We start from the raw sequence: 14,431 nt of genomic DNA, 5'->3' as shown, positions 1-14,431 counted from the left end.
TATGTAGTGTAAGTACTTGCCTGGATATAATTTGAATGGATCATTTATGTGTCTCCTTATATTTTTGTAAATCTAAAGCTAACCATACACTATGCAACCAAATCTTCTTTAGCTTTACCAAAATGTTGTAATATGAAAATAAACTTAAATGATCCTTTAAATTAGTTAAAATCCGGCAGACCCGTATACTACACAGCTGATGGGAGATCTAAAGGTTATTGTACAATCAGATTGTATAGTGTGTGGTCAGCCTAATGATAAACAACCCCCCCCCCCCCCAAATCTTGCCTTGTTGGGTGTGGAAGTGATGGAGGACACTCTCCTCGGCTGAGATCTACCAGATCTACCGATTGAAGAAATATATTATCTCTACAAACGGTGTCATCCTATGAACCAGATTCACATTTCTCAGCAGATTTCACCAGATTCAGGTCAGATTTCCTGTCATATGATCATTTTACACGTCTCCTGACCCCTCCAGAGATCTTTATACGACCTTCTCTTACAGATAACCCGGCATGGAGGGGCTCAGTGAAGGTGGTGGTGAAGGTGTGGAGGTGTCTGATGGGGCCACACAGATCATAAAAGGACAGCTGCCCGGCCTCATAATCCACATCGATCCTGACTCTATCAGGGGGGGTATCGGGAGATATGTGGATTGATTTATTATCATGTGATAGACCACACACACTGTTATACTTCCACAAACTCCAGGACTTGTTATTACTTCCAATCCCTGACTGCCATCCTCTCCTCTGTATACTGGGATAACACATCCCGACTGCGCACTTTTCTGCCTCACTGACATCCACTTCCCAGTAATGTCGCCCCGAGGAAAAACTCAGACTGCTTAATACCTGGTCCCAGGACTGAAATCTCTCTGGTGTTTCTGGACGATTCTGCCTTGTATCTGACCTGGATGCAGTTTTCATGTCATCTGATATCTTTACATAATTATAAGCTGTGTTCACATCCAGTAATAAGTCTGAAGCTTCCTGTATATTGAAGAATGCATTTCCCCCTTTTATCATATCAGATATCCCTGTGTGTAATGTGTGTGAGATTCCAGCCTCATCCAGATCCCTTCCATCATGGAGGAGTCTATCATGTCTCTCTCTGTCCTCATCATCTCCCTCCTCAGTATCACACAAGTCCCCTGTGTCTGATTCCTGGAGGACAGTCAGGGGGTCGGTCATGTTACACAGCTCCTCAATGTCGCCCATCTTCCTGGACAGATCCTTCTTCTTTATCTCCAGTTGATGGATCATCTCAGACAATGGACATGAAAGCCGCTCTTCCTGGCTGGCGATCTCCCTCAGGACTCTCTTCTCCAGGTCCTCCAGTTGTCTCCTGAGCTCTATGAACAGGGCAGTGACTCTCTCTGTTAGACCAGCTGATTTTTCTTGTACTTTTCCCTTACGTTCCTGCAGACTCTGGACTCTTTTCTCCGTCTTCTCTGTCTCTGTCATCAGTTTCTGCAGAACGTTTCTCAGTTTCTGTTTCTTCTTCTCAGAAGCCTCATCCAGAGTCTCCACCTTGTGTCTCTGGTGTTCTCCATCCAGCTTGCAGGACACACAGATACAGGCGGCATCTGCAGGACAGTAATATTCAAGAAGTTTCCTATGGATGGCGCATTTTCTGTTCTCCATGGAAGTGGTGGGGTCAGTTAGGACATGTTCTGGTGACTTGCTGTGGATTCTCAGGTGATTATCACACAGAGAAGCTTCACACATCAGACAGGATCTAACAGCAGGTGCAGGAGAGTGAATGCAGTAAGTACAGAAGATTCCAGTTTTCTTCTCATCTGGCTGAGTAGACCGGAAGGCCTCCACAATGTTACGTAGTGTGATGTTCCTCTGCAATGCAGGCCGATCCTGGAACTCTTCTCTGCACTGAGGACATGAGTAGGATTCAGACCCTTCTTCTTTTTCCAGTGCGCGACTAATACAGACTCGGCAGAAGTTGTGTCCACAGGTCAGGTATACAGGATCGGTATAAATGTCCAGACAGATGGAACAGTCCAGCTCCTGTCTCAGATCAGCAGACGCCATCGCCGTCAGCAGAACACAGCAATGACAATGGAAGTCGCAGAAACCAGAGGAGACGTCTCACATTTTTCTGCACAGGGTGGGACTGAACTGATCTTGCAACTTATAACTGCAGGAAGTATGAAAAAGTAAATGTCTAGAAGTTAAAGTGATATTTCCATACACAGGAATGTTCTGCTCACACGCTGTAGTGACTGTTAGACTTGTTTGCATTTTTTTAAATAAGAACTTCAGAAAAAACACAAATCTGAGCAAGTAACGCAGAGCCAGTAGCAGGGGCGGACTGACAACTCATGGGGCCCCCGGGCAATAGGGGATCATGGGGCCCCAGTGTCCTTGCCCAAATTCAAAAAAGCCTATAAAAAAGGTACCAGGTGCATCTCATGGGGCCCCATACTGACCCCGGGCCCTCGGGCAGCGCCCGAGTTTCCAAATGGTCAGTCCGCCCCTGGCCAGTAGTTATTTATATGATGATGTGTTATAGTTGTTCTGTGTAAAAGAAGTCAACGAACAACTTCTCATTTACACCCTGTTCATACCTGTGCATGGAAGAAACGTGTGCAGAAACTCACAAAAAGCACACTAAAACATGCAAAGTGGAGGTGGTGCCATTGTTTCCTAATGGCACCCAAACGGGGGGAACAGTCTTGCATTTTCCACTAACAAAACACATGAAAAACATGCAAAGATGCACATTAACCACTTCAAGTCCAGACACTTTCACCCCCTTCCTGTCCAGGTCAATTTTCAGCTTTCAGCGCTATCACACTTCGAATGACAATTGTGCGGTCATGCAACACTGTGCCCATATGAATTTTTTAGCATTTTTTTTAGATAGATAAAACTTTATTTTGGTGGTATTTATTCACCACTGAGATTTTTATTTTTTTTTGCTGTATAAATGAAAAAGTCCACAAATTTGGAAAAAAAGTGTTTTTCTTATAAAAGTTTTCAAATAAATAATCTTCATAAATCTTGGCCAAAATATATTCAGTTATCTTTTTAGTGAAAAAAAATAACCAAATTAGTTTATAACCAAAAATTTAAATTGTTCTAATTTTTTTTTACATTTTTATTGTATTTTTTTATATTATTATTTATGTTTTTTTGTTTTACATACCGTCACCCTAGCAGTACAGTGTCACCATAGTGACACTGTACTACTTGTGGGGGGTGATGAAGATTTTTTTTTTTTACACTGATTGCTTTTACACCCATAAAGGCTGTAAAAGCAATCATTTCTCCTTCTCTCTGGCTGCATTCTTGCAGCCATTGAGAAATACTGTGTGAGCTGGGATTGGTCCCAGCTTGTCACATGGTACAAGGCTGTTGTGAATAGCCTTGTACCATGTGACCTCTGTGATCATTCACAGATAGTAAGCAATGATGTCAGAAGTGACATCTTGCTTACTACTATGCATGTGATCACTGATTGGCCAATCAGTGATCAGATGATCGGGACCTCACACAGAGGTCCCGTATAACGATTGGTGTTCCACTGTGTCCCGAGGACACAGCTGGCACCGGATCGCAGTGCTGCACGCTCCCACAGAACGCACACAAGCAGGGAGGCCTTTTTTAAATGGCCACCCGCCCCTGCACTGCTCCTGTCCGGACAGGAAGTGTTTAAAAAATGGCGCATGAAATTTGGTACATGAAATTATTCAGCACATTCTTGGAGCGAGGGATTCAAATGAATGGAGCTGTTACACAAACGCACTGATAAAAGCACAAAAAAAGCAATGTGATAGTGTTGAACATGGCCATAGGAAGTTGTCCTGTACTCTTTCAGTGCCAGAGACGTTTTTGCATTTTTTGCACACATGCTTAAAAAATCATTTTAGGCCTGAAGATTACATAACCCCCCCCGAAAAAAAAAAACAAAAAACTTCACATATACAGTTGTGTTCAAAATAATAGCAGTCAGACATCACTAACCGGATCAATCACTGTTTTTGGTAGAAATGATATTTCTACATGGCAAATAATTTACTAGCAGGTGTAGTAGAGTAATAGAAATCCAACAGACCCAACAGTCATGACATGCATGCTGCTGATTCTGTGTCATTGAATCACTCATTGAAAGGGGCGTGTTCAAAATAATAGCAGTGTGGAGTTCTATTAGTGACGTCATTCATTCTTTGAAAAACAGGTGGCAATTATTGCCCTTATTTAAGGAAGGAAGGCAGCAAATGTTGTACATGCTGGTTACAGTGCATTTCTCTCTCAAATTCTGAGGAAAATGGGTCGTTCCAGACATTGTTCAGAAGAACAGCGTACCTTGATTAAAAAGTTGATTGGAGAGGGGAAAACATATAAAGAAGTGCAGAAAATGATAGGCTGCTCAGCTAAAATGATCGCAAATGCTTTAAAATGGCAACCAAAACCTGAAAGACGCGGAAGAAAGCGAAAAACTACCATTGGAATGGATAGAAGAATAGCCAAAATGGCAAGGACTCAGCCAACAATCAGCTCCAGGAAGATGAAAGAAGGTGTGATGTTCCCTGTGAGGACTGTTACAATTAGAAGACGCCTATGTGAAGCCAAGCTATCTGCAAGAAGCCCCCGCAAAGTCCCACTGTTGGAAAAAAGACATGCTGAAGAGGTTACAATCTGCCAAAGAGCACATTGACTGGCCTAAAGAGAAATGGAGGAACATTTTGTGGACTGATGAAAGTAAGATTGTTCTTTTTGGGTCTAGTGGGTGGAGACAGTTTGTCAGACGACCCCCAAACACTGAATTCAAGCCACAGTACACTGTGAAGACAGTGAAGCATGGTGGTGCAAGCATCATGATATGGGGATGTTGCTCATACTACGGTGTTGGGCCTATTTATCGCATACCAGAGATCATGGATCAGTTTGAATACATCAGAATACTTGAAGAGGTCATGCTACCTTATGCTGAAGAGGAAATGCCCTTGAAATGGGTGTTCCAACAAGACAACGACCCCAAACACACCAGTAAACGTGCAACATCTTGGTTCCAGACCAACAAGATGGACGTTATGGAGTGGCCAGCCCAATCCCTGGATCTTAATCCAATAGAAAACTTGTGGGATGACATCAAAAATTATGTTTCTGAGGCAAAACCAAGAAATAGAGAAGAACTGTGGAATGTGGTCCAATCATCCTGGGCTGGAATACCTGATCACAGGGGCCAGAAGTTGGGGGACTCCATGCAACACAGATGTACAGCAGTTCTCAGAAACAGTGCGACTACAACCAAATATTCATGAAGTCATTCAAAGGAAAGCAAAATCTTCAAACATTTCTCAGTTTATATAGTGAATGTTTGAGTTTGTAAAGAAGAATACAAACACTGCGATTTTTTTGAACCGTCTAATATTCACTTTTCTTCAATTTTTTTTAGAGGAACAACACAAATTTGATGTATTTTTCTTCATGATTTGATTTGGAATAGAATGTGTCGTGTTCCCAATGCATTTGTGTGGATGGAAATAAAAGCTATTAGAAGGATTTTCAGCTTTATTCACTGCTATTATTTTGAACACAACTGTATATATATATATATATATATATATTTTTTTTTTTAAATTTTTTTTCTGAAATCAGTCACCCAAGAGAATAAATAAAATAGTGGTTATTTTAAATTTTTAATGTCACACAATATTACCGCAGAGGTCTAGGATACGTAAAATTTCATTAAAAAATACACTAAAGTTATTTTTTTAAAGCACACAAATGCAGTATATTTCCCAAATTTCTGGTCAAATATGTAGCACCCTCCTAGATAGCTAGGGGGAGCTAGAGTAGTTTTTTTTCAGTTAGGAAGGCTGAATAACAGCCCGGGCTGAGTTAGAATAAGTTATCAGAGGTCAGAGCTGAGAGGCTCTGCAGGTCAGCCCTCTGAGACTTCCCCCTGCACTAGACCTTTGGATATGCAGTTTGAGGGATCCTGGCCATTCCCCAACTGGAGGCTTGGCAAGGGGCCAGGACAACCCTTAAAAGTGAAAGAGCCTGCTCAGCAGCAGGAGAGTTCAGGTGGAAGAGGATGAGGAAGTAGGCTGGAGTGCAGGAAGCTGAGAGGGAGCCCAGGCTGGAAGGGGCTCACCTTCAGGCGTGATGCTAGAGAGAAGGAAAGCTTGGAACTTCACTGGCCCCCAGAGCGGGGACCACCTGTGCAGCAGGGAAGGAGTGGCCCAGCTAAAAGGCCTGGTAGCAGCCACCAACCCATTTGTAGCACAAGAGAAGGACTAAGTGAGTACACCTACACCCCCTGGGCCATAAAGGGGAGAGAGCATTTGGGTGGGAAACCTAACTCGCTCTGTACCTACTAAACAACTCGTTCACTCCCTTATTATCTCACGTCTGGACTACTGAAACTCCCTCCTCACCGGCCTACCTCATCGCAGACTATCCCCGCTTCAGTCTATCCTGAACTCAGCGGCCAGACTCATCCACCTTACCAACCACTCCTCTTCTGCCACCCCCCCTCTGTCATTCCCTCCATTGGCTCCCGATTGCCCTACGCATCAAATTCAAACTACTAACATTGACATAAAAAGCCATTCATAACGCTGCCCCAAACTACCTCACCGACCTGATACCCAAATACCACCCAACCCGTAATCTTCGCTCCTCACAAGACCTCCTACTTTCTAGCTCCCTGGTCTCCACCTCCCACGCCCAACTGCAGGACTTCTCCAGGACTTCCCCCATCCTCTGGAACTCACTACCCCAATCCATCAGACTGTCACCTTCCCTCCTCACCTTTAGGTGCACCCTGAAAACCCATCTCTTCAGGGAAGCCTATCCCACCCTCAGCTAACTGCTGATGTCCTCCACTCCTCCTACCACTCCATCCCCCACAGCCACTTCCTCCTGTGCCACTATCCCCTCCCTCCTGGATTGTAAGCTCGAAAGAGCAGGGCCCTTGAACCCCTCGTGTATTGTTTGCTGCTGTATTGTCTCATGTTCTGTCTCCCACTATAATGTACAGCGCTGAGCAAACCTCTTTGGCGCTATATAAATACTGTATAATAATAATAATAATACCTGGGACTGTTAACCCTTTCAGTAGCAGCTTCTGGATCCCCTGTCCAGGGATTCCTCCAGACAGCCAGATAGAGGAGCATCCGGGGTTGGAGAGGTACACTGGGAGATGCTAGCTAGCTCTCCAGAAGAGGATTTTTTGCTGTTCAGACTTGTATAATAGTTCAGGAAGTTTGTTCTCAGTTCATCAATTCCATTGGGCATCTCGTATACCCCTTACACTATCCAAGTTACAATCCCCTAAGAAACTCTAAAAAACAAGCTCAAGGACTGGTTACTGACTGCTGGATACAAGTCTAACATGGAAATGCGTGTTGCCTGGCTGTGCAGCACTATAGGGGACCAAACCATGGCAACTCTTAAGGGGATAGTGCTACAAATATACAAGTGAAACTCGAAAAATTAGAATATTGTGCAAAAGTTCATTTATTTCAGTGCAGCAACTTAAAAGGTGAAACTAATATATGAGATAGACTCATTTCATGCAAAGCAAGATAGTTCAAGCCGTGATTTGTCATCATTGTGATGATTATGGCTCTACAGCTCATGAAAACCCCAAATTCACAATCTCAGAAAATGAGAATATTCCATGCAATCAATAAAACAAGGATTGTACATAGAACAATATCGGACCTCTGAAAAGTAGAAGCTGCATATGTACTGAGTACTTGGTTTGGGCCCCTTTTGCAGCAATTACTGCCTCAAAGCGGCATGGCATGGAAGCTATCAGCCTGTGGTACTGCTGAGGTGTTATGGAAGACCAGGATGCTTCAATAGCGGTCTTCAGCTCTTCTGCATTGTTCGGTCTCATGTCTCTCATCTTTCTCTTGGCAATGCCCTATAGATTCTCTATGAGGTTCAGGTCAGGCGAGTTTGCTAGCCAATCAAGCACAGTAATCCCACGGTCATTGAACCAGGTTTGAGTGCTTTTGGCAGTGTGGGCAGGTGCCAAGTCCTGCTGGAAAATGAAGTCAGCATCTCCATAAAGCTCATCTGCGGAAAGAAGCATGAAGTGCTCCAAAATCTCCTGGTAGACGGCTGTGTTGACCCTGGACTTAATGAAGCACAGTGGACCAACACCAGCAGATGACATGGCTCCTCAAATCAACACAGACTGTGGAAACTTCACACTGGACTTCAAGCATCTTGCAGTGTGTGCCTCTCCATTCTTCCTCCATACTCTGGGTCCTTGTGCCTCTCCATTCTTCCTCCATACTCGGGGTCCTTGGGCCTCTCCATTCTTCTTCCATACTTTGGGTTCTTGGTTTCCAAATGAGATGCAAAAGTTGCTCTCATCAGAATAGAGGACTTTGGACCACTGAGCAACAGACCAGGTCTGTTTTTCTTTAGCCAGGTAAGACGCTTCTGACGTTGTTTGTTGTTCAGGAGCAGCTTGAAAAGAGTAATACGACATTTGAAGCCCATATCCAGGATCCATCTGTGTGTGGTGGCTCTTGATGCACTGACTCTAGCCGCAGTCCACTCCTTGTGAAAGTCCCCAACACTTTTGAATGGCCTTTTCCTGACAATCCTCTCCAGGCTGCGGTCATCCCTGCTGCTTGTGCACCTTTTTCTTCCACACTTTTCCCTTCCACATAACTTTCGAATAATGTGCTTTGATACAGCACTTTGGGAACATCCAACTTCTTTTGCATTTACCTTTTGAGGCTTTCCCTCCTTATGGAGGGTGTCAGTGATGGTGTCAGGTCAGCAGTCTTTCCCATGATTGTGATTCCTACTGAACCAGACTGAGAGACCATTTAAAGGCTCAGGAACCCTTTGCAGGTGTTATGACTTAATTAGCTGATTAGAGTGGGACACTTTGAGCCGAGAATATTGCACCTTTTCACAATATTCTCATTTTCTGAGATTGTGGATTTGAGGTTTTCATGAGCTGTAAGCCATAATCATCACAATGATGACAAATCACGGCTTGAACTATCTTACTCTGCATGTAATGAATCTATCTCATATACTGTATTAGTTTCACCTTTTCAGTTGCATTACTGAAATAAATTAACTTTTACACGATATTCTAATTTTTGAGTTTCACCTGTAAAGGATTAGGTTGCACCGAGTAAATGGATACCCAACATGTCAAACCTTAAATTTGCGTGTGGCTGTGAAATGGCAATAAATGGCAGTACCCTATATTTTCCATAGGCAACACATTAAAAGCCCCCTATTGGTCAACAGTTTAGTGTTACAGAGGAGGTTTGGTGCTTGAAATATTGCTCTCACTCCGTCCTGTGCGGCAATATGTAAGATATGCATTGCAATTGACATTCCCGAAGCTTGTGTTTACATTCATACCTGCATATACGTGAAAATGGGGGTCTCAATTTTTTTGGAGGATTTTATGTGCTTGGGGGTAAATCATTTTTTTACAAATAAAAAAATACATTTTTGTTTTACTTTACTTTTTTTTTCATCCCATAGGTGACAAAAAGTCCCCTATGTGATGATTTTTAAGTGACAGGTTCTCTTTAATAAGACATCCAGGGCAGTGTATAATATTCCCTTGTCACATGTTCCTGGGAAAGGTGAAAAGAAAACAGGTGCATCGGCAACTATCAACTGGAAACTGGAAGCCAAAGTTTATGTCACCAGCATGTTGGCAGGGGTTAAGCTGCAGCACAGTTATATCCCTCCTTGGGATGTGTCATGTTGGTGGGTCGCCCTGTTATCTATATATTTTCTGCTTGGGGTGCAGCTAGAGGGACATGTGGGAAGAATTGGTCTTGGGCCAAACAAGAGTTGAGAAGAAGCCCCTCTGGGGAAGGCCTTGGGATTCTTCTTTTAGAAGGAACCCAAATTAAGAATTGCAGATGAAGAAATGTGGTACCTTGGAAAGATTGTACAAAACTCTTGATTTCTGGAATTGTGTAAAGTGCTGGAGAAGAAGGAAAGACATTTGGCAATGTGCTATGTCATGGAACTATTTATTATGGCTTTAGAAAAGAAAATCCCCTGGGGGCTTCAGGCCAGAAAAATGGAAGTAGTTAAGATGGTGAAATGGCTTCCATAGATATGATATATGTATGTGCATATCCTTCCCAGGTCCTGTTTAAGGGAGAAAAGGGGAGGTAAAAAAGAAGGTGCTACTACTCGTTCAGTCACTTATCTCATGAGGTAGCGGGTGCTTGATCCACAGTTGCTCATCTGTGTGTATCTTGATGAAGAAAGCAATCTGCTCTACCACCACGGCTCTTAAAATATTAATATGACGTGTTTCGGCCTACACTGCTTTGGTCATAACTCAACAGGGGAGGTACCCTTGGCCAGTTTGGCAGAAAGCAGCGGAGAATCCAGTTTCAAGCACACCACGGTTCCTTGAAATAAAGTCCAAATGTTTTTTCAGTGATCGCATCACAGGGCAAAGTGCTATGTTTCTATGCCATGCAGGACCCCTTCATCAGTCATGTGACAGACATCATATTCCTGATGAAGGGGTCTTGTGTGGACCCAAAAAGTTGCACTTTACACTGTGATGTGATCACCGAATAAACACTTGGACTTTATTTCCAGGATCCTTGGTGCACTGGTGACATTTTTCCTGGCATTTTGGTGATACAAACAGTAGAATAAACAATGTCATTTGGAGCAAAACATCATAGAACAATCATGAGTATTCAGGAAGGGTGACCCCTTTGGCATTTTATAAAGCAGATGCCTCGCAGCAAAACCAGTGAAGGTTTGCTATGGTGGGGACAGCAGCTAACAGTGTTCAATGACTTCAAATCAACCAATGAATAAAATGAATGTCCACAAAGTCCCTAATGATAAAGACAAAAAAAGAACTCAGCAAGAGTACCGATTGCCCAAAGAGCTAACAATCAGAATTAAAGTACAATTTCACAACTGACTCCTATTTCTCCCTATGCAGTTTGTCATCGTACAGCTTCCAATTCACTGACAATATGGCTGCTCTGTGTCCCCTTTGGTAGTGAGAAACTTGCTTACCAAAATCCCCATTATTGGCCCTTCTAAGCCTGCTGGCCATAGTATCAGTGCATTATGTAGTATAAAAGGTATCACTGCTCCACCCATACATCTCATCAAAGCTGTCAGGAATGACCGGTGCTAGGTCTAAGGCTTCTGTTCACCCGCACACAGATAATGTTCCAAGGGAGAGTCCTGCACACAGCTTGAGGCATCTCATGTTTGATATCTGTACAAACAACTCCATAAAAGCACAGCAGCAAAGCAACTCCACTAACAGGTTTCAGTCATAAAGACCTTAACTGGTTCCCAACCGCTCTATAGCCAGAAGACATCTACAGCGTGGTTCTCCAGTTCTGGGAGGATGTCCTCCTGACAACGCGCTTCCCGGGGAGTGTCAGTGATCACTGTGTGCCTTGGACACAGAGCATCAATGATCGTGGTAAATGACCGATTGCAGAGGTCCTTTGCCACATGATCACTGTGTCCAATCACAAGCAATCATAAATGTTAACACAGGCATGTCTGTGTTTGCCGCTTTTACAGCTCTCATTCCCTCATGTAGAGATCGTGTGTGAGGGAAGGAGATCGGTTCTGTGCTACAAAGTGAGTCCAGTTGAAGTATGTTACAGGCCTACAGTGCCACACATCAGTCACACTTCTCATCAGTGCCACCTCACCAGTGGAGCCTTATCAGCACCCATCAGTGCCACCTCATCAGTGCACATCAGTGTAGCTTACCAGAGTAGCTTATCAGTGCAGCCTCAATAGTGTACCTCAATGCATCCTCATCAGTTCTCCTCAGTGGATCCTCATCAGCACCGTTCAGTACAGCCTCATCAGCACCCATTAGAGCAGCCTCATCAGCACCCAAAGGAGCAGCCTCATCAGCACCCATAAGTACATCCTCATCAGCGCCTATCAGTGCAGCCTCAATAGCGCACCTCAATGCATCCTCATCAGTGCACCTCATTAATGCAGCCTTATCAGTGCCCATCAGTGTTGCCTCATCAGCACCCATCAGTGTCACCTCATCAGTGCACTTCAGTGTAGCTTATCAGCGCCGCCTCATCAGTGCAGCCTAATCAGTGCATTTCAGCGCAGCCTCATCAGCACCCATCAGAGCAGCCTCATCAGCATCCATCAGAGGAGTCTCATCAGCACCCATCAGAGCAGCCTCATCAGCATCCATCAGAGCAGCCTCATCAGCATCCATCAGAGCAGCCTCATCAGCATCCATCAGAGCAGCCTCATCAGCATCCATCAGAGCAGCCTCATCAGCATCCATCAGCACTCATCAGTGCAGCCTCATCAGCATTATAAATCATGTTTATGCCTGCTGCCTGGACCAATAATGTCTGTGCTGACCAAATCTCTGCCTGCTGACTGGACTGTTTCTTACAGTATTCCTGCCTGGATGATTTCTTTCGCTATTACTGACCACGTCCCTGCCTGCTGTTTAGACCAATGCTCTCCTCTTCGAACAACTGCACTACTAAAACAGGTAATGTTTTGTTTACCCCTTGTGTTTTGGGGTGTAATTCTTGGTATGTCCATGATATTAGAAATATCTTTTAAATTACAGTAACAACTTTGTGAAAAAATATGTTTTCATTTTCTTTCCACATTTTCCAAAAAATTACATGTTCAAAAGATTCATTATGTCTCAGACTATATATTGGGGTGTTCCAAAATGTGGTAATTTTGTGGGTAATTCCATTGTCCTGGTGTTCCAGGGCGTTCAGAAATGTGATAAGTTGTCAGGAAATTAGATGCGTAATTTATACCCCTAGAACACTTGAAGGTACTACTTGGATGTTGGGTCTCTCTGTGTGGCCATACTGTGGAAAAGTCTCACACATGTGGTATCACCATACTCAGGAGGAGTAGCAGAATGTATTTTGGGGAGTGGGAGGGGCCTGAACATGGTGCCAACAGGGAGCATGGAATTGGAGCTCCGGGTGCATGCCTAGCTATGTGGAGGAGACCATGATGTAATGTGGGTACTCTGCCCCAACCTATCCCATGTTTGCTGATGCCTCTATGAGCAGCTTCTTCTGGTGCGCTCCCAAGGGTGATGGAGAGATTACCACCCTGAATGGAAGTAGACAGGTCTCGGAGGAATGAAGTGGTGGATCCCTGGAGCGGCTATGTGATTGCCGTGGGGAGATGCAGCCAGAGGAAAGGAAGACTTGAGCCAGATGGAGACATATAGAGACACACAGAGGTGAACCCTCCCTTTTTTCTTGATCACATCCAACTCGTGGAGAGGAGAGTGAAAGGCAGAGGCAGCCGTGCTGGCGAAGTGCTGGAGGTGGTGAGTCCTGAAGCCCATATGTGACTATTAGAAGCGGAGGTAGAGGTGGAAAAATACTTTTTAATGGGCTAAGGGTGGAAAGTCCTATAGGGGAGGAGGTGGAAGAAGGAGCAGCCGGAGAGTGGAGGAAAAGGAGAAAGAAAGTAATTGGGGGGTCACCCTGTGTGTTCAAAGGAAAAGTAGGGTGAGAGGAGAGGAGGAGAAGGTGGAAGAAGGAAGGGGAGAAAGTTGATGAAGGTATTTGGAAGGTGAAAACAGAAGAGACCAGGAAATGCTAATACATTGGGATGAGAAGATAAGAGCATGTGCACTGAAATACATGCTTTATTTATTTATTGACGTTTTGAGGAGATATTATCCCACCTAGAAGCATAAACTTAGGAGTCCAGAAAATTAAACTCCATGGAGACAACTGGGAGCAAGTAATATTGGAGATAAAACCAGACTATCACTAGGAAGACTAAACCCATATCAGGTAAAGGGAATTTTGAATATGGAGAATGAAGTGGAAATACAAAACATCGAGGAACATGGAGTACATTCACAAATGCCCACAAAGACGGAAATAGCAGAAATGTTTGCAAAATTAGAACAATCTATAAATAAAGACATGGCAGTTCTACATAATAATTTGGGTCAAGTATTACTGGGAGTGGAAGAAAAGTTGTACAAACATGCTCAAGCGATAATTAAATTGGAAGGACAAATGGACAAAATGCGATGGGGACAAAGGAGACTATTGTATAAGATGGAGGATAAAGAAAATAGATATAGATGGAATAACTTGAGGATTCGGGGAGTGCCAGAAACATCCCAAGAAAAAGATTTAATTGATATAATTAAAGAAGTGTTTAATCCAATAATGGATAAACCAGAAACAGAACTGAAAATTGACAGGATACACAGGATCGGGCACAAGGAATGACAACTGAAACCCTCAGAGATGTGATTGGTAATTTTCATTATTAAGAAGATAAAAGAGTACATCTGGAAGAAAGTATGAAAGGTTTCCAGCAATAAAATATGGAGAAACAAGCCTGCAATTTTTTTTAGATATAGCATCTGAAGCCTTGGCAAGAAGAACTTTGAGGCCATTGCTGGAGCAGAT

The 14,431-nt window shown here is 43.6% G+C and overlaps 1 protein-coding gene across 1 annotated transcript; it reads right to left on the bottom strand.

Moving 5' to 3' along the window:
- Positions 1-452: 452 nt before the first annotated feature.
- LOC149450424 (E3 ubiquitin/ISG15 ligase TRIM25-like) lies at positions 453-2,051 on the bottom strand. Its single transcript, XM_089692014.1, has one exon. The coding sequence runs from the start codon at positions 2,049-2,051 to the stop codon at positions 453-455; it is 1,599 nt and encodes a 532-aa protein (XP_089548140.1).
- Positions 2,052-14,431: the final 12,380 nt, after the last annotated feature.

This window comes from Staurois parvus, unplaced genomic scaffold (assembly GCF_062004578.1).
Source record: "Staurois parvus isolate SC_StPar_1 unplaced genomic scaffold, SC_StPar_1.0 ptg000575l, whole genome shotgun sequence".
Classification (NCBI taxonomy): Eukaryota; Metazoa; Chordata; class Amphibia; order Anura; family Ranidae; genus Staurois; species Staurois parvus.
Note: the sequence above shows the minus strand (reverse complement) of the source record. Positions and strands in the feature narration are given on the sequence as shown.

Excerpts from the sequence above, each read along its gene's own strand:
- LOC149450424 (XM_089692014.1), bottom strand. The coding sequence starts at position 2,051 with ATGGCGTCTGCTGATCTGAGACAGGAGCTGGACTGTTCCATCTGTCTG.